This window comes from Vigna unguiculata, chromosome 8, assembly GCF_037176805.1.
Source record: "Vigna unguiculata cultivar grain cowpea cultivar isolate G323 ecotype 2 chromosome 8, ASM3717680v1, whole genome shotgun sequence".
Taxonomy (NCBI): domain Eukaryota; kingdom Viridiplantae; phylum Streptophyta; class Magnoliopsida; order Fabales; family Fabaceae; genus Vigna; species Vigna unguiculata.
In genome coordinates, this window is record NC_140799.1 from 13,285,696 (window position 1) to 13,313,448 (window position 27,753).

The 27,753-nt window shown below is 34.7% G+C and overlaps 1 protein-coding gene across 2 annotated transcripts; it reads left to right on the top strand.

The window, feature by feature from the left end:
* The first annotated feature begins 16,455 nt into the window (after nucleotides 1-16,455).
* Nucleotides 16,456-27,341, top strand: LOC114195529 (CELLULOSE SYNTHASE INTERACTIVE 3). 2 transcript variants are annotated; one of them, XM_028086033.2, is made up of 9 exons: nucleotides 16,456-16,648; nucleotides 16,785-16,911; nucleotides 17,002-17,190; nucleotides 17,500-17,596; nucleotides 18,051-21,120; nucleotides 22,040-24,584; nucleotides 25,289-25,743; nucleotides 26,279-26,395; nucleotides 26,699-27,341. In XM_028086033.2, exons 4-9 carry the CDS (start codon nucleotides 17,538-17,540, stop codon nucleotides 26,858-26,860), a joined length of 6,408 nt encoding a protein of 2,135 aa, XP_027941834.1. In that variant the 5' UTR covers nucleotides 16,456-16,648; nucleotides 16,785-16,911; nucleotides 17,002-17,190; nucleotides 17,500-17,537; the 3' UTR covers nucleotides 26,861-27,341. The 2 variants fall into 2 exon arrangements, with proteins under 2 accessions (XP_027941834.1, XP_027941833.1); XM_028086032.2 differs by lacking the exon at nucleotides 17,002-17,190.
* Nucleotides 27,342-27,753: the final 412 nt, after the last annotated feature.

Sequence of the window (27,753 nt, forward strand, 5' to 3'; positions counted from 1 at the left end):
GAATGTATGAATCATCTCCTCAACCTATATAACAAAAAAAGTTCAGAATTATGTAAGTGACTTCCCTTTCAAAAATGACAAAGCTAATGAAAATGGCTTGAAATAGATATAAAACATGTAACACAAATCGAAGGAAAAAGTTTTATAAATTAGTGTATGTGCTTAACTTTTAATAGATGCATTTTCCAAATAAAAAAGACATCTCTGCCTTGGCCGTGGCTGCATCTAGATGAAGGAGAACGTGATGAACTAGCATTATTTCTCTTCGTAACCAGTGAATCATTATGAATAAATGGATCATGCATTATTAACGAACCCACTCCACAGTAGTCTTGTGCATGCCATTGCCTTCACTTTTGGAAAAAAGCTTATAAACGATTCTATGGCAGCTGCACAACAAACAAAAAAACCATCAAAACAATTATACTATATACAATTATGATTGATTGAAAAAATGGCAACACCAAGAGCCGTATTCTTTTGGCTTTTTTCTTTTCTTAAAGCATCATTGTCATTGTTGTTATTTGCTTTGTTTATTTAGTATATAACCTCCTTTCACATTGCACAAAGACAAATGCACCAATCAATATTGGTTCCCCTGTTTTGCTCCAGAAAGGATAGCTAAGTAATGAGCACCAACACCAATTAATATTGAGTAACCTAGGTAATAATTAAATTAGGAGTGTTTTTGCAAAACCTTTCAAACTCCATTGAACATGAATCCATAACACAAGCAATTATTAGATGACTCACCTCAATAATATGATCCCAATTTGCCACCACCTATATAACTGGTACCACCACCTAGATACACTAACGAGTATGAGCTGCCACCAACCTGCAGCGTGGGAAAAAAAATAAAAGAATCACATCTAGAACACCCAATAGAATTTAACAATAAAACTCGTCAACTTCGTTTTCCCAATACTTATTTACACCTTGCCAACTCCCTATATCCTGTTAAGTTTAACAAGGAACACATCCTGACTTCATCAATATTCACAATCACACTAGCCTTTAAATTATATTTTGAAATAATAACTATAACAAGTAAGATAAAAATACCTTGGGGACAGTGAAGCTCTCTTTGACTGAGGGGGGAGACCGACCACGCCTAACTATCGTTACTACTGCTTCAGCGAGACTGTACAATAAAAAAAATTAAACTGTCGTTACTGTTGCTTCAGCGAGACTGTACGATAAAAAAATAAAAAAAGTAACATTATATCACAGCACACAACTCATAAAACAAAAAAAGAAAAAAGAAAACCTAAGAGACCCTTAACCCCGCAAAATCAAGATTTACATAATCACCACAAGCACATTGCAACCAAATTTGATGCAGCATACACATATACAAGCATCGACCATGATTTGAAGTAGGAGGGGATGGTGAGCAAGAGGAAAGGATGGCGACTGAACTAGAGGGAGAGCGATGACCTCGCCCAAGTTTCACCATTGTTGCAAAGAGGAAGGAGGAAACCCACTATAAACCTTAGCTCCTTCGAACCAATCTTGTCAAGTCTGATGGCAAAGCGTTTAGCCTCTAAGGGCCTTTTGCACCATCACAATTTTGGTGTTGAAAGCATCACCTTCTGCGCAACGCGACTTTTCCCGATTGAGCCAACAACGAAATCACTTTCATGGAATTGGAAGAACTTTTTGGCAAGAGAAACTGTAACACTGACATTGCATTAGGAGGATGGTGAGAGTGGGAGCAGAGAGTGAAGGAAAGGAGAAACCCTTCATTTCAAGACCCTAAATTAAACCCTAAGTGATAAAGAGAATGAGAGAGGGTAATGGGCGAAATTTGAAAATACGGGCGTGAGGAAGTTAAAAAATATCAAGTGAGAGGGAAAGTGAAAATTGAGAAAGAGTAAAAATAAAATATTGAGATATACTAAAAAATGACAGTTAAAAACTTCATGTTTTGCGTCTAAAACATGACAGTTAAAAAAATGACAATTACAACTGTCATATTTTACATGTAAAATGTGACAGTTTTCCAAATATCGTATTATACAGTAAAAAGTGATGGTTTTAAACAACCGTCACATTAAAAATGTCACAATTTACATGTTTTTTTGTAGTGCTTGTGTATACATTATATGTGTGATCGACAATGGTTGTGTGTATACTATGTTGTGGTCGAATAATACTTACTACCACAACACGTTGGAATCTTAACTATACATAAGTATGCATTTAGAATCTCCTATAACTTATTTGCTTTTCATGTTTCATCCTTAGTTGGCAAGTTTCTCCCCTACATTATTGAAAATATTTACGACAAGTTAACTAAAAACATATTCTTTCTTTGATAAAAAGTTCACTCAAGTATCCAAAATGCATATGTAACAAGAATCATCATTTAGTATGATAAAACTTAAACTATTATACTTCTCATGTTGACTTTTCAAAAGGAATATCTTTGAGTCATTTTTACTTTAGTAACAAACCTCTACTTCTTGTCAATTATCAATTATTGTGAAATTCTATGGTAAATCTCCTTTTGTAGGTTTTTTCCTAAAAAAAAACTACAACTAAAAAAGAAAATAACTTCTTATTTCCACATATATGGTTACTACAAGTAATACCAAAGGTTTTCATATTCTAAAAAAAAATGTTCTCTTGTCAAAAATAAATTTTATGGGTTGTTCAAGTTCTCATGGATATTTGGATACTATTTTTCTACAATGTTAACCTATTGCTAAATTCTACGATGTACTACTTTGTTGACAAACTTTTCACAATGAAAGCCATTATTACTCTCTTGATAAAATTTGTCTCTTCTAAAGCAAACCAAGAATTATTATCAATTTTTCCTTTAGCTAGTGACATGAAATTATCGTCTCTCAATTGATTGAAATTACCACATCATTTTCTTTTCAAATTACCAATATCTCTTCCTTTAAAATTTTCTCTTCCTTTGTCATTAAATTCATTATGAACTCTACCTTTTTACCTTAGTTATATTATGTTATGTTGTTAAAATTCATATAATTCTTCAATACTCACTACTAAAATTTTGATTTTTAACGTCAGTTAACAGTGTGGTTTACCGCCACTATTTTTATTTCCGTCGGTTAATCAACCGACATAGAATTTAGCGCCACAAAAGTCTCATAACGTCGATTTAATACAACCGCCGGAATAATCGTCGTTAAGATTATTAAAGTCAGTTTTAACTGCCACTAAATTTTAAGAAAGAAGTCATCTAATATTTAGTGGCAGTTATAACCGCCAGTAAAATCCTAACTATTTAAAAAAAATCTAATATTTAACGGCAGTTGTAACTGCCAGCAAAATCAAAATTAAAAAAAAATTATATAATATTTAGCGGCAGTTATAACCGTCAGCAAAATTATAATTATTTTTTAAAAAATTAATCTAATATTTAGGGCCAGTTATAACCACTGCCATTAAAATTATATTTAAAAAAACATTTAATATTTAGATGTAGCTATAATCTACAAAGCTAGGGTAATATGCAAAATATATAGGTAATCAGATAAGGAAAACTTCACTGAATGTGGCAACACTGCAATAGCCACTCATAACCAACCAGAGATTGTCTAGCTCTCATCCTCCCCCACCCCAATCTTCCTAACAAAAATTCCACTTTGACCCTTTATCCATGTAGAAGTGGTTAACAAATGGTGAAAACAATAATTATCAAGCCAAATCTTTGTATAGGAAAGCCATGAGGACAAAGCATGTGACAGAGAAGTATACCATACAGAATCGCTCATTGACATTAAAAAACATTCTTTTCTGAAAATTACGAAGCCTGCCTACAGATACTTCTTAGCAATAAATAATGAGATCCAACAACCAGTAATAATTCAACTACAATTAACGTAATATGGTAACTTTTAAAAAGGAATTAAAATATTCATCAATTACATAAATGTGTAAAAGGTGTAATACAAATATTGAGATCCTAACCAGTATCTGCGAAGCACATATTTCCCACAAATCTTGAGGTTCCTAATTGAACTATTATCATCTTCCTGCTTAGTTGACCAAAAAACTATTGGGTACAAATCATCGAAGCTCGCATGAAATTCAGCAGTACGCTTCCGACATCTGAAAAGAAATCTAGAACATGAAAATTTTGACATTAAATACTGAGCAAAGAAAGGATCATGCATATTAGTAAAAGCTTTGTCTTACCTCCTAGAATAGAAGGATGATGAGCTACCAAAGACTAGAGGAACTTGATGATTGAAGCGCGAGTTTCTAGTTTCTTCATCTGCCAAACATAAAGCATTTGAAGTACCACCCACATCAATAAGCATAAAAAGACTAATAAGAAAAATAGATAATCTACCTTGTGCTCTAAGATGATGTCAAAAGTTGTAGAAGTTGCCTCTTTTACATCATAGATAACTTTGGCAATCTTTCTAAGTCATGAATACCATAAACATCAATATCTTCAAATATAAAATGAAAGGAAATCAAACATGTGGGCGTGTGAAGAAATGGACCTGTCCAGGATCTGAGACATTAGATGAAAAAAGCTCATTTTGAAATTTTGATCATCCAGACCAAACGAACCGCAACATTATGAACATTGCACATACAACTTCCATCAGATTAAAGCAAATTATATTATGATAAGTTTCAACATCCATCATATTTAACCTCATAATTTTATACTGCAGCAATTAGAACATTGATTTTTCCATACTACCTAGTGCCTAGTTTGTAATCATTATATGTATACAGAGTTGATATTTCAAATTGGTTTAATTAATCGTAAGGTACCCAGTTTGGTACTAGTGTGTCAAATTGGTACCCGCTTTTAAAAAAGTGTCAATTGCATCTCAACTTTTGAAAATTGCTTCAATTAGGTCCCTTTCAGACAGAGTTGACTAACGCCGTTAGTCAACGTGCCACATGTCAATCTGTGGTTTTTTTGATTTTTTAAAAAAAAAATTAATTTTTTTTTAATTTTAAATTTTTTTTTAAATTTTTTTTAAAAACAATTAAAAATGCCACGTGTCAAGTCCTTGTGTGTGACATGTGGCATTGTCAGTGCCACGTGGCATTGTAATGCCACGTGTCAGTGTCACTATTAGATGTCATTGTGTTGATTTCGATTTAGTCCCCACATATGTCTTTTTGTTTCAATTTAGTACCTAAGTATGTGTATCTGATTCAATTTTGTCCCAATTTTTTTTTTAATAATTAAAATATTTTTGTAATCCATTTTTTATAAGATTAAAAATAATTAAGTATAAATATTTTTACAAAATTAAGTACTAATATTTATAATGTTTCTCTTAATTTCAGACCAAATTTATTATTTGTATGAATGTTATGCTATTTTTTTTTATTAAAAATGACTTAATAAAATGACTTTTACCACTAAATTTTAATATAAATATCAAATACTTAATTTTTTTAAAACTTTTATACTTAATTACTTTTAATTTTATTAAAAAATATTTTAATTATTAAAAATTATTAGGTCAAAATTGAATCAAATACACATAAGTAGGTACTAAATTGAAACGAAAAAACATAAATGGGGACTAAATCAAAATCATCGCAATGGCATCTGATAGTGACACTGACACGTGGCATTACAATGCCACGTGGCACTGACAATGCCATGTGTCACACACAAGGACTTGACACGTGGCATTTTTAATTTTTTTTAAAAAAAATTTTAAAAAAAATTTAAAAATTAAAAAAAAATTAATTTTTTTAAAAAAAAAATAAAAAAAAACCACATATTGACACGTGGCACATTGACTAACGACGTTAGTCAACTCTGTCTGAAAGGGACCTAATTGAAACAATTTTCAAAAGTTGGAATGCAATTGACATTTTTTTAAAAGCGGGTATCAATTTGACACACTAGTACCAAACTGGATACCTTACGATTAATTAAACCTTCCAAATTTAATTATAGCATCTGGCTTTAATAAGGTTGGTGCATGCATGTGTTATCGTTCAATAAAGAGCAAACATTGCAAAGTTTTAACCTAGGTGGTTTGTGAATTGAAATAAGCTCCAAGAACGATATAACAATATTGGCATCTATTTTATAAAGAAATGTTTTAAGGAGAGAAATAATGAGCCTACCTTGTGTACTAAACACCAGGGTTTGAATGATATTTCAATGGTTTACAGACACAAATACCTTTGGTTTCTTAATACAATGCTTTGAGTGGTGACCATATAAAATGGCAAATGCTCCATGTGCATCAATGTCTCACTAAAATACAAGAATGGGAACCCTGTTGCGGCCTCATGGCAGCTTGTGTTGCGGCCTCATGGCAGCTTGCTTACTTTCCACATGTTAATATGATACTAAACTTTAACTAGAAGATATATATTTTCTGCAGAAATGACATACCGTATTTCAATGGCTCAAAGTTTGTCATACTTTCATTAATTTCTGCAGAAACTACAAGATCATGGAGAAGAGAATACCACCTATCATGTACCTTTGATGTTATATTTTCGAGAAAATTGCATTGCACCTTTGACAAGTGACTCTAGCGAGGCACCAACCTACAAATTAAAAACTAAACATTAACTTAAACACTAAAACACAAATCCTCAACTATTCTCCAAAAATAAAAATAAAAACTGTTTGTTCTACTTAACACTGCAATACAATTTTTCTGAAAGAACCAACAATTTCTAGCACCTAATAATAAGCACTCACCCCCAAATCCAAAGAATGTGATTAATGTAAAAATTAGCTGTCCAGAACAAATAATAATCAAGTATAGCAAACGAATTTTAGATCTACAACTCACGTGTTTTTAATCGACAAACTTCCTTGGTGGAAGTTCCTCCATTTGTTTTCCCAATTTACTTTCCCTTCACCAATTCAGTATCTACTAAGAGCAAAAAAAGAGCAACAAATCATAAACACCCTTAGTTATGGGATGTAGGTACCTAAACACTAAGCAACCACGAAATTTCATTCAACAACATTAAGAAAAAAAAATTCAGAAAGAATGAAATAAAGAATCTAAAATTCAAACACTAAAAAGATAAGCTCGAAACTAACACGACAATAAATTAATGAATTCAATAAACATCATATTGCCAATAGAGGAAGAAGCAATTGTTGATCCACAACTAAAGATCTCAACTTCTAAAATTTCCCGTCACCACGTGCTCCAGTTCCTCACCAACGTCATTCAGCTTCTCAAATGAAAAACACTAAAACACTATTCTCCAGTGAATAATTTTTAATTAAAAAAGCCTCGACGAAAAACAATAAACAATGTAGACGTGAATTCCACGGTTTGGTTTACATACGATTACTATTATTTGTAAGAGAAATTTTGAGGGTATTGATATACATGCAACAAAAAAAGTATAAGCAAGAGAAGGACTTTAGATTGAAATTAGAGGGAAATGAATTTGGAAAAAGTAGCAGAATACAGAGAATGAAAGAGGAAAAGAGAAATGAAATGGATATAGATAGGAAATTGAAAGCGAATAGAAGGAGAAATGGAAAACCTCAACAACGTTCTTGAGCTTTCCCCGAAACCAATACAAAATGTCAGTGATTGAAATTAGGGATTAAGAGAAGTTGAAACTTCAAAAAAAAAATTGATTTGAAAAGAAAAATATCTAATATCTTACAAGAAGGAAAAATCATCATAAAAAACAAGAAAAACACTTAGAAAAAGAAAAATGCATGAAAAGAAGAGATGGCTTACAAGAATGGCTGCCACGAGAGAGAGGATGGATTCGTAAAAGAAAAGGTACTTTCCAGCATAAGAGAAAATGACGTACGAAAAGAATAAACTGATTTATCTACCAAATCCCAAATACTTTTGCCATAAAAATAACAATTATTTAAAAATACATGTTAAAATATCTCGTTGGTTTTTAACCGACTGTAAATACTATATAAATTTTTAAAATTCTTTTAATATGGTGGCATTTTAATAAACTGCCGCTAAAAACCCATTTTTTCGATAGTGACTCCTTTGTTTATCTTTTCTATTTTTTTTCTAGTATTCTTCTTTTAAGAAACTATCCACACACAAAGCTTTTTAGATTAATGAGTTACATGAGATAATATATGATGTAATTTCGCAACGTCTTGGATATATAACAACTTTGTCTTTATATTAGTTTTATAAAAATGACCCTTATAGTTTTCATGTAAAATTATACTTGATTTGCTTTGCTCATATCATTATATAAGATAAATATGTATCTTTCAACTGTGCTTTGAATTATTTTAATTATTTTTTAAGATCAATTGATTTCTTATATTTTTTTTAACAAAAAAAAGCATTTCTTGTACTCGAGGTAAAATTAAAAGGGAGACCCTCAATTTATCACATATTTTTAAATAAAAATTTATTTACAATTATTGAAAAAATTATTTATAAGCTTGAAAAAAATTAAATAAGCTTATTTATAAAACTTTATATATTAGTTCATTTGTATAAATTATTTCATAACTTATTTAAATTCTCATTTTTAACTTATATAAACATTAATTTTAATTTATGAAAAAACTTATATACTTTTTCTTCTAATTTTTTTCCTGAAATTTGTTTTTAAAACAAATTTGTCAAAACATACTCTTAATCTTTCACAACATAAAAAATATACATAACATCTTTAAAATCAAACAAACTAAAAAACAGTGTTATTTACATTTAAAGACGTAGATAAACCAATGAAGAAAATACTAAATTTGTTCTCAAACTTAATTTTCAACGACGAGTAAGGTAGAGTACGAATAGTAAATGTCTATATCCTATCCGCGAGATAAATATTTGTCTTATACTCATATTCATATTCGTGTGGATATCTGTTATGTCGGTACTCGTATAATTTTTTAATATCCACGGATATCCACACGTATCTACGGGTATTTACAAAAGAAATATTTAATATTTAATAAAAAAAATTAACCATAAATTTAAATAAAAATACAATGGATAACCTTTATAAATTTCAAACAAAGTGAAAATAACTTATTTAAATAGTATTGAATGAAAGTTTACAAATAAATGGACATTTTTTAAAACCAATTGATAAAAAATAACACATTCAAAATCAATGTGTTAATATTTTAGTAATTTTTTTTAATGTAAATTTGAGTATAATGGGTATGGATACTGATGGAAAACAACAACACAAACAATATATAAGAGAATGCAGCGGATATAATTTTCCCTAACTTGCAAGAATCTATGAGGAGCAACAATCAAAGAGCAGCAATAATAAATCACCAAAGGCACAAATAAAGGCACCAAGATTTTTAATGTGAAAAACTCCTCAAATCAAGGGTAAAAACCACGAGTCGTCCAAACCAAAGATATAGTTCCCCTATTATCAAAAATAGTACAAAAGAGTCTCAATCAACAACATAAATTAGTGCCAACACCCAACCATATAACAAAGTAACAAAGCTTTCAAATAGAGAAGAACAAGAGAAGAAAAACCTATAAAATCACTACTGCAGTGCGGAATTAATATCTCCTAACTCAGACCTCGTATCAACGATCCGACCGGTCAAAATGAAGAACAATGAGTTTCAAACCTGTTGTAAAAATTTCAGCCCAATCCAATGGTGAACGAATCCGCAATACCGATTGTACGGTGGCAGCTCTATGAAAAACGTGAACAAAATTTTCCTCTACCTCTCCTTCTATGTGCTAGGATTTTCAGTGTGTTCTGACTCTATTGTTCTGCCTCTCTATTTATTTTATAGCCCCCTCTCCCCTAGGTTAAGTGAGACATGGGCTTCTCAAATTTTGGGCCTTTTCTCCACATAGGAAGGGAGCCCAATACCCAACAAACTCCCCCTCACAACTATGTGGAGATAACAGCCAAACCGGCGATCTCACAACAAACTTCAAACTTTCCTCTTGGTAATGCTTTAGTTATCATATCAGCACCATTATCATCTGTATGAAATTTTTCCAACGCCAACCGCTTAGCATCCAAAGCATCACATATCCAATGATACCTCACATCAATATGTTTGGATCTAGAATGAAAAGTTGGATTCTTACCAAGCTGGATAGCACTTTGACTATCCACAAATAATGGATAGTTGTTCTGCACAAAACCAAGCTCCTGCAAGAATTTCTTCAACCATAGCAACTCCTTGCATGCTTCAGTAATAACAATGAACTTTGCCTTTGTAGTAGACAACGTTACACACCTCTGTAGTCTTGATTGCCAAGCCACAGCTCCCCCTGCAAACTTTATCAAATAGCTCGAAGCAGACTTTCTGGAATCAATGTCCCCAGCCATATTTGAGTCTGAGTAACCCATCAAAGTAGGTTTATCACCTCCAAAACAAAGCTTCATATCAATTGTACCATGAAGATATCTCAAAATCCATTTCACAGCATTCCAATGCTCTCTACCCGAATTTGACAGAAAACGACTAACTATACCGACAACATGTGCAATATCTGGTCTTGTACACACCATCGCATACATCAAACTGTCCACCGTAGATGCATAAGGAACTCTACTCATATTGGTCTTCTCAGCTTCATTTGAAGGACTCTGTTTAACATTCAGTTTAAAATGGGTAGCAAGAGGAATACTCACAGCTTTAGCATTTTCCATCTGGAATCTCTGCAACACCTTCCTAATGTATTGCTTTTGTGATAGATAAATCTTCTTTTCTCTTCTATCACGTGAGATACCTATGCCAAGAATCCTTTTAGCAGCTCCCAAGTCTTTCATGGCAAAAGACTCGCCAAGTGTCTTCTTTAACCTGTCAATTCTGGAAATATCTTTCCCAACAATAAGCATGTCATCAACATATAATAATAGGATAATAAAGTCATCATTAGAAAAACTTTTAACAAAGACACAATGATCATAAGTAGTCTTCTTATAACCTTGCTCACACATAAAAGACTCAAACTTCTTATACCATTGCCTTGGAGCCTACTTCAAACCGTATATACTCTTCCTTAGCCTACACACATAATTTTCCTTGCCTTCAACAAGAAAACCATAAGGTTGCTTCATGTATATCTCTTCCTCCAAATTACCATGAAGGAAAGTTGTCTTCACATTCATCTACTCAACCTCCAAATCAAGAGTAGCAGCTAAACTTAGCACAACTGATGGATGACATTTTCACCACAGGTGAGAAAATCTCATTGAAATCAACACCCTTTTTCTGTCTGAAACCTTTCACCACTAATTTGGCATTGTACCTTAGAAGTGTAGAATTTGAATCTTGATTCACCCTGAAAATCCACCTAGTTTCCAATGCCCTTTTGCCCTTATGAAATTTTACCAAGTCGTTAGTGTGATTATCATGCAAAGATTTCATCTCATCTTGCATTGCATCCAGCCATTGTTTCTTCTCTTCACTATCCAAAGCCTCTTCAAAACACTCAGGTTCTCCACCGTCAGTCAAGGTTATGTACTCATCACAAGAATACCTTGTTGAAGGTTGTTTCTATCTATTAAACCTCCTGAGTTAGACTTGAGATGGTTCAGGTACATCACCATCATCATGTTCCTCTTGAGCATCATCAATTGGAACTTCTACTCCACTTCCAACCTGTTGATCATCAACATCACCATGTTGCTCATCATCTTGAGCTTCCGTTTCAACATTCTCTGGATTGTGAGCGGGCAACCTCATCGAATTACCATTAGTGAGATTACTATCTTTCTCGGGTGTGATCTTCTCCACCTTATCAATGTCTTCAATGGTTTGGTCTTCCATGAATTGTACGTCACGACTTATAACAAGCTTCTTCTCAATAGGATCATAAAACCTGTAGCCAAATTCATCCTCACCATAGCCAATAAAGATACATTGCCTTGTCTTTTTATCTAACTTGGATCTTTCATCCTTAGGAACATGAACAAATGCCCTACAACCAAAGACACACAAATGATAATAGCTAACATTCTTACCAAACCAAATTTTGTCTGGCACCTCAGTATTCAAAGCAACTGTAGGACTGAGATTAATAACATGCACAACTACAAGCAATGCCTCTCCCCAAAAGTGCTTAGGCAACTTTGCTTCCAAAGCATACATGTAACCCTTTCAACCAAGGTCATGTTTATCCTCTCTGCTAGACCATTCAACTGAGGAGTTTTAGGAGGAGTCTTCTCGTGTCTAATACCATGTTGCCTGCAATAAACATCAAAGGGTCCACGATACTCACCAGTATTATCACTACGGATGCATTTCAGCTTCTTGCTTGATTGCCTCTCAACCATAGCATGAAATTACTTGAACTTTTCAAGTACTTGATCTTTACGCTAAAGAGTATAAACCCATAGCTTCCTAGAACAATCATCAATAAAAGTAACAAAGTAAAGTGCACCACTAAATGACTTTACCTTTAATGGGCCACGAACATCAGAATGCACCAATTCAAGCAATTTTGACTTCCTTGAGGAAGGATGCTTCTTAAAAGATACTCTGGTTTGTTTACCAGCCATGCAATGAGAACATTTCTCCAATTCTACATTCATCAATCCCATAAGCACATCCTTTTTAGCTAAGCAGTTAAGCCATTTCTCACTTATATGACCAAGCCTCCGGTGCCACAAAGATGCCTCCATATATATAGCATTCACACTGGATTTAGCAACCAAAGCTTTAGTCTAGTACAATTTAGATTGTTTCTCCCCTCTGGCCATAACCAAGTTACCTTTAGTGAGCTTCCATTTACTAGAACCAAAGTGATTGTCATAACCACAATCATCAAGCAACTGCACAGAGATTAAATTAAAACGGACATCCGGAGCATGTTTGACTCCTTTAAGCAATAATTGCACTCCCATGTTGGTTTGCAGGCAAACATCACCAACACCAATCACTTTAAACTCACCATCATTACCCATCTTCAACACTCAAAAATCACCAGAAATGTAAGATGTGAAGAACTCCTTCCTAGTAACATGCAGTGTAGCACCACTATCAATAATCCACATGCTCTCATCAGATACAAGATTAATGGACTCAAAGTCACAAAGAAGAACAAGATCACCATCTGTAGCAGTAGTGAAACGATCATCATCATCATGGTCATTCTCTCTCTGCTTGCCCTTCTTGTCTTTGTTCTCCTTTTTCCACTTAAAACAGTATTTCTGAATGTGCCCAATTTTATGACAAAAATGGCACTAAATTCTTGTATCTTGACTTGGACTTGCTCCTACTCTTCTCTCTACCACTTTTATGTTCCTTTTTCTGACTTCTCCCCTTAGCTTCTGTAACAAGCATCTCAGACTGAGATGAAGAACCATGTGCCTTCCTTCTCATCTCTAAATTAAGAGCATCGCCCTTTGCCATCTGAAAAGAAATAACACCATTCGAGGCAGAGTTCGTAATTAAAACCCGAAATACCTCCCAAGACTCTGGTAGAGTATTAAGCAACCATAATCCCATAACTTCGTCATCAAACTTTATGCCCATTCCTGACAATTGATCTAGGAGCCTTAGAAACTCATTTAAGTGATCAAAAATAGAAGAATTCTCCTTGTACCTCAAATTCATCAAGCAATTTAACAAATACAATTTATTATTGCCCGACTTAGAAGCATACAAAGACTCAATCTTCTCCCATAAAGCTCTGGCATGTGTCTCATTAGCAATATGATTTTAAACATTATCTTCAACATATTGCCGAATAAAACCACATACCTATTGGTGCTCAAAGTCCCATTCTTCTTTAGACATAGAATTTGGCTTCAGTGTAGTAAAGACCGGAAGATGCAATTTCTTGACAAATAATAAATCTTTCATCTTGCCCTTCCACAAATGATAATTTGTACCATTCAAAGCAACCATCTTTGCATTTGCCTCCATCATTCAAGCAAGTAAATATAGCCCAACCAAGAGCTCTTATGCCACTCTGATGGGAAAAACAACAACACAAACAATATACCAGAGAATGCAGCGGATATAATTTCCCCTAACTTGCAAGAATCTATAAGGAGCAACAATCAAAGAGCAGCAATAATAAATCACCAAAGGCACAAAATAAAGGCATCAAGATTTTTATCTTGGAAAACCCCTCAAATCAAGGGTAAAAACCATAAGTCGTCCAGACCAAAGAAATAACTCCACTATGATCAACAAAAGTACAAAAGAGTCTCAATCAACAACACAAATTAGTGCCAACACCCAACAAAATAACAAAGCAACAAAGTTTTCAAATAGAGAAGAACAAGAGAAGAAAAACCTATAAAATCACTACTGTAGTGCAAAATTAATATCTCCCAACTTAGACGTCGTATCAACAATCCGACCGATCAGAATGAAGAGCAATTAATTTCGAACCTGCTGTAAGAATTTCAGCTCGATCCAACGGTGAACGAATCCGCAGTACCAATTTTACAATGGCAGCTATGTGAAAACGTGAACAAAATTTCCTTCTACCTCTCCCTCTATGTGCTAGGGTTTTTAGTGTGTTCTGACTGTATTGTTCTGCCTCTCTATTTATTTTATAACCCCCTCTCCACTGGGTTAAGTGAGACATGAGCTTATCAAGTTTTGGGCATTTTCTCCATATAGGAAGAGAGCCCAATACCCAACAAATATTTGATACCCGTACCTGCCCCGTTAACATGCTATATAACCGTGTCTATTACTTGCGATTATTCATTTTCAATATAAATTTCCTATCAGGATTAGGGGTGTTAACGAGGCAGGTATGGTACAGGTAGTAGCTCCCTCGTACCCTACCCGTTGGATAAATATCTGCCCTGTACCCGTACCCATATTTGTCGGGTATCTGTTATGCGGGTACTCGCCTATTTTTTTTCAAATCCATGGGTATCCATAGGTACCCACATGTATTTACAAAATTGTTTAAAAAATAAATATTTAATCATAAATTCAAATAAAATAAAATAAAATACATCACTGTTATAAATTTTAAATAAAGTTCAAATAAACTCAAATTCATACAAGTCCAAATAATTGTAAAAGTAAATATAAAATGACGTTCAACACAATGAAAATTCTTTAATTAGTGATTTGATCAACAAGCTCACTTTCTCCAATTGATTCTTGAAAAATAAACAAAATAAACAAATAATAAACCTCAACTGCCACGTGCCAAGTATTATTATTTTGATTTCATCATTTGACAACAAGCATACCATAAACGTAAGTGTCTATATAGGGTTTGATGTATATGCCCAATTTCAAATAAAGGAAAGAGAAAAATGTCATGGGGTGTACCTGGAAGAAGACAACGTACCAATACTTGAAGCAGGAAGAATAAAGACAAAAGACAAGATATGCAACTTTAGAAAAAATTAGGTTAGAATATTTTTTACTTATATATATATATATATATATATATATATATATATAAGGGTATTTTTGTGAATTAAAGTTTAGTGGGTATGGGTATCTACGAGTACAGATACTATGATACCCGTACCCGCCCCGTTAACATGCATGTATTAAAAATACCCATATTTGCGATAGTAAGTATCCATTTTTAATATTCATTTCTTACCTATTATGAGTTTTATCCACGAATACCACGGATACGAATTTTATTGACATCCCTAACCAGATACAGCCTGTACAAATGGTTTTGACATTACTAGGTAAAACTAGTTTTGCACACAACTAATATTAAACCGATAAAAATCAATGTTAAATCAATAAAAATGTTTTTAAAAATATCAAAGTGCTAATAAACTTGTTTATCAAAATAATTACTAAATCACAATTATAATTCTTTTAATAAAAAAAATTAACCTAGTATATTAATATCTAAAGTTAAATATATTTTTCATCTTTAAACTATTTTCAAAAATTATATTTAGTTTATAAATTAAATTAATATATATTTTGTCCCTATAACTTATAAAATATTATATTATAATTTATTGTGAAATTTTAACTTTCATAAACACCTAGGAAAAATATGTATAAATTTATTTTAAAAATCAAATAAAACTTTTGAAAATAATTTAAGAAAAGAACTACTTAACTGTAATATTTATTTCACTTAACATGGAAGCTTGTCATAATCCATAAGTATTAATGTACAGTTTACTGTAAATACAAACATAAATTTGAATTAAACTTTTAGACTTATATTCTATTTTAGTTTTAATATTATAAAATTATATATTTTAATTGTTAATATTAGTTTATTAATTTTAATCAAATGATTAATGTTTTAGTGACCAGGAGAGATCTAAAATCACAGCATAAACAAAAATAAAAATGCACAAATCCCAAACAAGAAAAAAAATATGTTAAAACTGGAGTGATAGTCAGTCATAGATGCAAGTAATAATAATAAGAAGGGCGAACCAACTGTCACCAAGACTTTCAGTACAACCTGTTTCGGATTTTACCCCCTCAAATGCTACACGCCGTCAAAACTCATAACTAAACTATTCTACTGTTACAATAAATAAATCAAAAAATAAATACAACAATAAATAAATAATCCCCTATTAATGAAAAATAAAATAAAAAGATTCACAAGGAAGAAGAAGAAGAAACAAAAACCATGGAAAGGAAAGGAAAAGACTGAGAAACATATACACACACTCACTCTCTAACACTCTTCTCACACACTCTTCGTTTCCCTCTGTGTTCGTTGCGTTTCCATTCACGTTGTTCTCACTAGCTCCTTGTCTGCGTCTTTTTCTTCTTCTTCTGAATTTCGAGGTATAGATGGGAGTAGTTAATTTTCGTTTTGTAATTTTCGATTCGATTCGTTCTTTTCTCTGTCTCACTGTGCCCTAGCTTCTGCGAACGATCTGTGCTGGTTGGATCTGATTTTGTTCAATTGTTCCTTGTGAAGATCTGAATACGGTTCAGCTTTTGATCTGTTCCTTTGTTTCGCGGGAATTTGAACGGAATTGAAGATGTGCTGGCGCCGAAGGTAGTGGAAGGAGTGAGGAGTTCTGCGGCATTTGCATTTCAGCAAGGTAGCTTCTTTTGGCTTCATCTGATTTTGTGTTTTTTATTTTTTTTGCTTGTAGCAGTGTGTGTTTGATGTGGACATGTTTCCTCTGTAGTGTGCTGCGTTGTGAAATGTGGCATTGCAACCTGGGTTTTAAATTCCGGTCGCCATCTCGTTTCATTTCTTGATATTGCGGGAAATTACGGACAAATGCAACCGATGCGGCGATTGCGTCACTAAGAACACCTTGTCGATGCAGGAAAAATCACGGCCGTGGATTGGTTTTTAAAACCTTGATTTCAATGTAAAATGTGAAACTTAGGAACACTGAGATAATGGATGGATGCTTTGGATTTTGGATCACTTAGTGTAAAAGTTTGTGGATTGCGCATTGATGTGGTCTAGCTAGAGTGATGTTGTTGATCTTGTTGCAATTGGCAGTGTGTGATTAGTTTTAAAGTAGGTTTCTCTCTAGTAAAAATGTTTTCAAACAGTGTGTCTGTCAACTGGTCTTGCATGAGGAATCAACTGGTCTTGCATGAGGAACTAACTGCATATGTGAATTGCTTTTTCGGAATTTTGGTTTTCATTTTTAGAATATGTGAATTTTCAGGCAACAAGCAAGGAGGGTAACCTGGCGAATTGGTGCAAATGTCAAAGTCTCCCTCTAATGAACAGCGACAGTCCATCTATTCTGCCTCTCTTCCTGGGTCAGTAATTTTAATTTTGTTCATCAGGAATTTATTGTTGGTGAAAGTATGATATAAAAACTTCAAATAACATTAGTGATAATTGGTGCTAAACCTTTTAGTAAATAAAAGTACTTAATGTTCTGTTCTAGTATTTAGATCCACAAGGACTTATTGGAGAAAAAATGAGAAGGAAAAATACAATAGGTTTCTCCCGTAGGTGAAAATTAGTTTGGGCGCAAGTTAAATTCAACTTTTGAAGAAGCTATTATGAGTGAGTTTCTATGAAGTAGCTTATACATTAGCTAATTTTAATTTACAAAAGAATTTTTTTTCCCTTCTTATAAGTGTTTATGGTGAAATTTATTCAAATAGAAGGAATGATTGGTTATGACTTATCTGAGTTTGGCATTACATCATTCACTCTCAAATGTGAAAATAGATATTAACAAGTGGCCACCGAATATTTATGCAGGGAATTTAATGAGGCAATGGGAATGGATGATCCAGAATCTACAATGGCAACAGTTGCTAATTTTGTGGAGCAACTGCATGCCAATTTGTCATCACCGGTTGAGAAAGAAACTATTACAGCACGCTTACTAGGTATTGCTCGGAGAAGAAAGGATGCTAGAACACTCATAGGTTCTCATGCCCAAGCCATGCCATTGTTCATAAACATTCTCAGAAATGGAACATCTCTAGCAAAAGTTAATGTTGCTTCCACTCTAAGTGTCCTGTGCAAAGATGAAGAACTGAGGTTAAAAGTACTACTTGGTGGTTGTATCCCACCATTATTGTCACTTTTAAACTATGAATCCACCGAGACCAGGAAGGCAGCCGCTGAAGCAATATATGAAGTTTCCTCAGGTGGTCTGTCTGATGATCATGTTGGTATGAAAATTTTTGTCACAGAGGGTGTAGTTCCAACCTTATGGAGTCAACTAAATCCAAAGAACAAAGAAGACAAAATTGTGGAGGGTTTTATTACTGGAGCATTAAGAAATCTTTGTGGTGACAAAGATGGCTACTGGAAAGCAACATTAGAAGCTGGAGGTGTGGATATCATAGTGGGGCTCTTGTCTTCAGACAATTCTGTTTCTCAGTCAAATGCAGCTTCTTTATTGGCACGTTTAATGCTGGCTTTCAGTGATAGTATCCCCAAAGTAATAGACTCTGGAGCAGTCAAAGCTTTACTTCAGCTTGTTGGTCCAAAAAATGACATTTCTGTTAGGGCTAGTGCAGCTGATGCCCTAGAAGCTCTCTCTTCAAAATCTACTATGGCTAAACAGGTCATTGTTAATGCAGATGGAATTCCAATCCTTATTGGAGCAATAGTTGCTCCTTCTAATGAGTGTATGCAAGGTGATGGTGGCCAGGCTCTACAAGAGCACGCAACTCGAGCTTTAGCCAATATCTGTGGTGGCATGTCTGCTTTAATACTATATCTTGGAGAACTTTCACGTTCTCCCCACCTTGATGCTCCAGTTAGTGATATAATTGGGGCTCTTGCTTATACACTCATGGTCTTTGAGGAAAAAGTAGGTGTCGATGAGAAACATTTTGATGCAACTCAGATAGAGGATATTCTAGTAACCCTTTTAAAGCCTCGGGACAGCAAACTGATTCAAGAGCGTGTTCTTGAGGCTATGGCTAGCCTTTATGGAAACATCTGTCTCTCAAAGTGGCTCATTCAAGCAGATTCAAAGAAGGTTCTTATTGGACTTATAACCATGGCTGCCACTGATGTACAAGAGTATCTGATACTTTCGTTGACAACCTTGTGTAGTGATAAGATTGGAGTATGGGAGGCCATAAAAAAGAGAGAAGGTATCCAATTACTAATATCATTGCTTGGATTATCCAGTGAGCAGCATCAAGAGTACTCAGTTCAGCTGCTAGCAATCCTAACTGATCAGGTTGATGACAGCAAGTGGGCAATCACTGCTGCTGGAGGGATTCCTCCATTGGTGCAGTTGTTGGAGACAGGATCACAGAAAGCAAGAGAGGAAGCAGCAAATGTTCTGTGGAGTTTGTGCTGTCACAGTGAAGATATCCGCGCTTGTGTTGAAAGTGCTGGAGCGATACCAGCATTTTTATGGCTTCTTAAGAGTGGTGGACCAAAAGGGCAGGAAGCTTCTGCTATGGCACTCACAAAGCTTGTTCGAGTAGCTGATTCTGCCACAATTAATCAGCTATTAGCATTGCTCCTGGGGGATTCTCCAAGCTCGAAAGCCCACATAATCCGAGTTTTAGGTCATGTTCTTACTATGGCTTCACAGAATGATCTCCTTGAAAAAGGTTCTGCAGCTAACAAGGGCTTGAGATCTCTAGTTCAGGTCCTCAATTCACCGAATGAGGAAACCCAAGAATATGCAGCTTCAGTTCTAGCTGATTTGTTTATCACAAGACAAGACATCTGTGATAGTCTTGCAACTGATGAGATTGTGCTTCCTTGCATGAAGCTTTTGACTAGTAAAACTCAAGTTGTTGCCACTCAATCAGCTCGAGCGTTAAGTGTTCTGTCTCGTCCAACAAAGAACAAGGCTGCAAATAAAATGTCTTATATTGTAGAGGGTGATGTTGAGCCACTAATCAAGTTAGCTAAAACATCCTCTGTTGATGCTGCTGAAACTGCTGTTGCTGCGTTGGCCAATCTTCTCTTTGATCCTTTTATTGCTGCTGAGGCTCTGGCTGAAGATGTTGTTTCAGCTTTAACTAGAGTTCTGGCAGAAGGATCCTTGGAAGGTAAACAAAATGCATCTCGTGCACTTCATCAATTACTGAAGCATTTTCCTGTAGGTGATGTTCTCAAGGGGAGTGCTCAATGTCGTTTCACTGTGCTTGCACTTGTTGATTCGTTAAAAGCTATGGATATGGACGGAACTGATGCTGCTGATGCTTTAGAAGTAATTGCATTGCTAGCCAGGACCAAAAAAGGTGTGAGCAACAATTACTCTGCATGGTCAGCTCTGGCTGAAATACCGTCAAGCTTAGAACTTCTTGTCTGCTGCCTGGCTGAGGGGCCCTCCCTTGTGCAGGACAAGGCAATTAAAATTCTATCTAGACTTTGTGGGGATCAGCCTGCCGTTCTTGGTGATTTGTTATCTACTAGTTCCAGATCCATTGGTTCATTGGCTAATAGAATAATGAACTCCTCCAGTCTAGAAGTAAAAATTGGAGGGTCTGCCTTGCTAATTTGTGCTGCTAAGGAGAAGAAAGAGCTTTCAATGGATTCACTTGACGTTTCAGGGCATCTGAAACCATTAATATATTCTTTAGTTGAAATGATAAAGCAAAGTTTTAGGTATTCTTCATTAGAAATTGAAGTTCTCGCTTCTAAAGGTTTTATGGAGAGAAATGGTTTTCAAGAAGTTGATGAGTTTGATATTCCTGATCCTGCCACTGCCTTGGGAAGCACTATTGCGATGTGGTTGCTTTCAGTTATTGCTTCTTTCCATATAAAGAGCAAGCTCACAATTATGGAAGCTGGTGGACTTGAAGTTCTCTCAGACAAACTTGGAAGATATACTTCAAATCCACAGGTATATTAGAAATACGCTTTATATTAATGCTGCCTTATTCAGTTCCCTTTGTCTTCTAGATAGCCTAACAAATTTTATCTTATCCATATCCCAGCAAGTAGCAAATACTGAAATATGCCATATATGCTGTGTGTGGCATTGCGTTATGCTTTCTAGAAAATATCTATTTGCAATTGGGAAACTAACTATAACTTTGAGGTCATATGAATTGGCATTTTAGAATCTTTATAAGTGGACCAAATTTTGGACAGTGTGAAGAAGCAGATTTTGGAAGAAAGAGGTGAACAAAGAAAACAAAGTGTTGTGTTCTTCATAACAACTTTTATCATTTGATAAATAGCACACTGAAACATGGGTTTAAAGTCATTAAGAAACTTCAGTATATAGAAGAAAGGATTGAGAAGGTTTTGCCAAAGAAAAAGGAATCTTAAAATTTGAGGTGGACCATTTTTTAGCAGGAAACGGAATTTTGGCTGGGCTTTGTGAAGAAGATTCCAAACTAGGGGTAGCCTGACATGGATCAACAAAATATATACTGATTTACTTTTTATTAATATGAATTTATATTTTAAAATATAAGTTACTTATCTCATACTTTTAAAATATGTGCTTTCTAAACTGTGTTATACTGTTTCAACAGCTTCTTTGAGAATTCTTTTTCCTCCCTTTGAATTAATCATTACTAATTTTATTTTAACTTAGACTTGGGCCCATTAAGCTTGAGCTTAAGACTGAATTCTAAACCTAAGTAAAGAGTGAAAAGATTAACGCACGTTGTACATTCTGTTTTCTTCTGAATTTTGGTCATACAATTGTTATTCTGTTGCTGGTCTACATATCTTGATTGCCCATTTGATTTTGTCTCATGGCATGATTTCTGTTACTGAATTAAATAGATTTCCTACCTAACTTTTGACAGGCAGAATATGAGGATACAGAAGGAATATGGATCAATGCCTTGCTGTTGTCCATTTTATTTCAGGATGAAAATGTTGTTCAATCTCCTGTGACAATGCGCATTATACCTTCTATCACTCTTCTGCTAAGATCTGATGAAGTAATTGATAAATATTTTGCTGCCCAGGCTATGGCCAGTCTTGTTTGTAATGGCAATATGGGAATAGATCTTGCCATTGCAAATTCTGGTGCTGTTGCTGGATTGATAACTATAATTGGGCATGTAGAGTCAGATATGCCAAATCTCATGGATTTATCAGAAGAATTTTCATTGGTACAAAACCCTGATCAAGTTGTTTTGGATCACCTTTTTGAAATTGAAGATGTAAAAGTGGGTTCTACTGCCAGGAAATCTATACCACTCTTAGTGGATCTCCTGAGACCAATACCAGAAAGGCCTACTGCTCCACCAGTTGCTGTTAGACTCTTGATATCCATTGCAGATGGAAGTGATAGCAATAAATTAATCCTTGCTGAAGCTGGAGCTCTTGAAGCTTTGAATAAATACCTGTCCTTGAGTCCTCAAGACTCAACTGAGGCTGCTATATCTGAGTTATTGAGAATATTATTTTGCAATTCTGATCTCATTAAACACGAAGCAGCAATCAGTTCATTGAACCAACTTATAGCTGTTTTGCGTCTTGGATCAAGAACTGCTAGATACAGTGCAGCAAGAGCACTTCATGAACTTTTTGATGCTGACAACATTAGAGACTCAGAATTAGCTAAACAAGCTATTCAACCATTGGTTGATATGCTTAACACGACGTCAGGTCATGAACAGGAGGCTGCTCTCATGTCCTTGATCAAGTTAACTTCGGGAAATTCTTCAAAAGTATCTCTTCTTACTGATATGGAAGGAAACCCACTTAAATGTTTATACAAAATACTGTCTTCTGCTTCATCCTTGGAACTGAAGAGCCATGCTGCCCAACTCTGCTTTGCTCTTTTTGCCAATAGCAAGATCAGAGCAGACCCAGTTGCCTCAGAATGCATAGAACCCCTTATATTACTATTGCAGTCTGGTTCTGAGACAGCAATAGAGTCTGGGGTTTGTGCTTTTGAGAGATTGTTGGAAGATGAACAACAGGTAGAGCTTGCAGCGGCCTACAATATTGTGGATCTCCTTGTGAGCTTGGTTTCTGGTACTAACTATCAACTTATTGAGGCTACTGTATCTGCTCTTATCAAATTGGGCAAAGATAGGACTCCAAGTAAACTGGACATGGTGAAAGCTGGCATTGTTGATAATTGTCTCAAGCTACTACAATTAGCACCTAGCTCTTTGTGTTCCACAATATCTGAGCTCTTTCGCATTCTAACTAATAGTAGTGCAATTGCAAGAAGTTCAGATGCTGCAGAAATTGTAGAACCTCTTTTCCATGTTTTGCTCCGTCGAGATTTCAACTTATGGGGACAGCATAGTGCGTTACAAGCACTTGTAAATATATTGGAGAAACCACAAAGTCTTGCCACCTTGAAGCTTACTCCAAGTCAAGTTATTGAACCCTTAATTTCTTTTCTGGAATCCCCATCCCAAGCTATTCAGCAGCTTGGCACAGAACTGTTATCTCATCTTCTTGCACAGGAACATTTTCAGCAAGATATTACAACTAAGAATGCAGTTGTGCCCCTCGTACAGCTTGCAGGAATTGGAATATTAAACTTACAGCAAACAGCTATAAAAGCATTGGAAAAAATTTCCACTAGTTGGCCAAAGGCTGTTGCTGATGCAGGAGGTATTTTTGAGCTTGCAAAGGTTATTATTCAAGAAGACCCTCAGCCACCACATGCCCTCTGGGAATCAGCTGCTTTAGTTCTTTCTAATGTATTACATTCCAATGCCGATTACTACTTTAAAGTTCCTGTAGTAGTTCTCGTAAAACTTTTGCACTCGACACTTGAGAGTACAATTAGCATAGCCCTTAATGCTTTAATAGTTCATGATAGAAGTGATGCTTCAAGTGCTGAGCAGATGATGGAAGCTGGAGTTATAGAGGCTCTGTTAGACCTGTTAAGATCTCATCATTGTGAAGAAGCATCTGGCAATTTATTAGAAGCTTTATTTAACAATGTGAGAGTACGAGAGATGAAGGTGTCTAAGTATGCTATAGCACCTTTGTCCCAGTATCTCTTGGATCCACAAACCAGATCACAGTCTGGTAAGCTTCTTGCTGCTTTAGCTTTGGGAGATCTTTCCCAGCATGAAGGACATGCTAGATCTAGTGCCTCTGTTTCTGCATGTCGGGCATTGATAAGTTTACTTGAAGATCAGCCAACTGAAGAAATGAAGGTGGTAGCTATATGTGCATTGCAAAACTTTGTCATGAACAGCAGGACAAATAGACGAGCTGTCGCAGAAGCTGGGGGCATACTGGTGATTCAAGAATTGCTGCTGTCTCCAAACACAGAAGTTGCTGCGCAAGCTGCTTTACTGATCAAATTTTTGTTTTCTACACATACACTGCAAGAATATGTATCAAATGAGTTGATCAGGTCTTTGACAGGTACATCATAAATGCTTCTATTAACAATGTCCCTGCCTCACACTGATGCATACTTTTAAGCAACTACTTTTGGTATATCTCTCATGGCTCTACTCATGTCTGTTTTACATCATCTATTTGTAGTCTTTGGTTTAACTGATTAAAACGAAATTCATTTAATTTTTTCATGGATCAAGCTTATTCTTGTATGACAGCCTCATGTTAGTATTCATTTTATTTACAAGGATCATGTTTTGAGTAATAGCTATAGTAGTTAATGGGAAATGCTTGTTATTTTAAATGATTCTTTTATTTTTTCTCTCTGAACCAATATTATTAGACTAACTCTTCAACTTGTGATTAAGCATTTGTTTCATTTTGGACTTATTGGAACTAGAAAAACAATATGTTTTGGTTTGTTGAGTTTTTTATTTAGAGGCAGGCATTACCAAGTTACTCTTCATATGCATGTTTTCTACAGTAATTAAAAATTGCAACATGTACAAATAAATTATTCTCCTTTCTATATTTGTTTCTCTCGTTGTATAAATCTTTTGTTCAGCGTAGACTTCTGCTTTTAGTTTCATTTCAGAGAAATGTTTCCTGTAATGTTAGAGTTAGTGAAATAGTTCTTTTTACTGTATCAATCTCAAATTTGTATTAATGAGAAAAATCAATTTTCATACATATAGATTGGGTGTAATTGTGATGCTTTTCTTATGCAGCTGCACTGGAAAGAGAGTTATGGTCAACTGCCACAATCAATGAAGCTGTTCTGAAAACTTTGCATGTGATATTCATGAACTTCCCTAAGCTCCACACATCTGAAGCAGCAACTCTTTGCATTCCTCATTTGGTAGGTGCACTTAAATCTGGTGGTGAAGCGGCTCAGGACTCTGTACTTGATACGTTTTGCTTGCTAAGACAGTCATGGTCAACTATGCCAATAGATATAGCAAAGTCCCAAGCTATGATTGCTGCTGAAGCCATCCCCATTTTGCAAATGCTCATGAAAACCTGCCCACCTAGTTTCCATGAGAGGGCAGATACTCTTCTGCACTGCTTACCAGGGTGTTTGACTGTCACCATTAAGCGTGGAAACAACCTCAGGCAAACTATGGGAAGCACTAACGCATTCTGCCGGTTAACACTAGGAAATGGTCCTCCAAAACAAACCAAGGTACATGGTCAATTTGAAAAATATGCCATAACACTAATGTTATGTCTTTGCCAATGTATACTATTGAAATTCTTCTATAATTTTTAAGCTGAAACTGTTGGTCTTCTGTTCTTCGAAGTCCTTTCTCTTTGAACTTTTTCTTCTATTAATTATTTCAAGTTTCACTTTTTACTATTCTCATTTTTCATGTAAGTACCGTGCTGATTACAATTGAAGTAATTTTGAAATCATTTTATTTAAAATATTCATATATCTAGGAGCACCCTACACTTAGCATTCCTGTCATAATTTTCTACTTCTCAAATCTGGAACGACTGAAAAAGGATTCAGTTTTTGATTATAGAATTTCACTTTAATATTGGGTGTAATTTAACTGTGAACCATTCCAGTTTTAGATGTCATGACTGCAGATTTAATTCTCATCGCCCAAAATTTATTTATTACATTGTTAATTGGTTTGTGTGCTGTCTCTCCTGAGAAATAAACTTTACTGTACAATATTACTGATACCGTTTATGGTTTTTGGTTGTATTAGGTAGTGAATCATAGTACTTCTCCCGAATGGAAAGAAGGATTCACTTGGGCATTTGATGTTCCTCCAAAGGGCCAAAAGCTACATATCATATGCAAAAGCAAGAATACTTTTGGGAAGGTAACTAGATATTCATTCCGTAAGTGATATAAATATACTCATTCTCCATTTTTATGTGTGGAAAGTGCACACCAGTTCCTTTTCTGAATGGAGGAGTGACTACCTTTCTTTTTATGATGTATACTACTGTTATTTTGTTAATAACTGGAAGAATCCCTGTCTTCTTCTGTCATAAATGTATTTCACTTTAGGGTGAAAACAATCTTTACCCTTTTTTTCACCTTCCCTCTATTTCGACCAAGCACATGCTAACACTGTAGGTGCTTTAATTGCTGACTGCAAGTATTGTGCTTTTTTCTGCAGACAACACTTGGAAGAGTCACCATTCAAATTGATAAAGTTGTATCAGAGGGGGTTTATAGTGGATTATTCAGTCTTAATCATGATGGTAACAAAGATGGTTCTTCCCGAACACTTGAAATTGAGATTATATGGTCCAACAGGATCTCCAATGATGATATTTGAAAATGACACTACGCTACTTGTCGGGTGGAAATGCATGAGAGATGCTGGAAATGGTTTTGCTTGTAATTATCAGCATATTTGGATGATCCAATTTTGTAGTCTGGCAGATTAAGTTGCGTCAGTTGTAAGTGTAAATTAAATTATAAATGTCTAGAGGCAAGGGTTTGAAAAAGATGCTCCCACGGTAAAGAAAAAATGTTTACAATTGTACAGGTCAGTCCACAGGTGTTAGAAACTTCAATCATAGGGGAAAAAATGGCATTTTAAGTAAATTTGTCAAAAGTCTTTTTCATTTTTTTTTTCATTTCTATCAGTCGCTGATGTTGGGATGTACACTAGCTTCTGCTGTAAAGTGGCTCTGTTTTATGTTTGTTAGCCACAAGAGATGCTACATTGACAATATGTCACTGTCCACTTGTGTCGGGAACATGCTCTTTTTTCACCACCTTGCCCCACCCAATAAACGATTCCTTTTTTATAATTGATTCTTGGACATTGTTGTAGGTTTATAATTCATTTAATTATTCATTCTTAAATATAAACTTTACTGTTCTTTTCTTTCTTTTTCATTTTCTTTATTCAATGGTTTGTATCTTTCTGCGTTTCAGCTGCTATATGTATCAATTTGGCTCTGCATCTGTAACATTTTTGCACCAATGAAGTTACCTAAAGTTGAGGTCTCGCATTGTATCTATGCACAGCAGTTATTTGATGCACACCTGTTTAGTCTGAAAGTGCCACTCTTTCATTAAACGGAATAAACATGTTCCCAGTAACGTTAAATTTTAAATGTCCTACCTCAAATCTATAGTTGGAACTAAGATAAATCTGTTTGTCATATGAAAAGCACTCTAAATAGAAATGTTTTATATGATTTTTATAAAATGAAATGG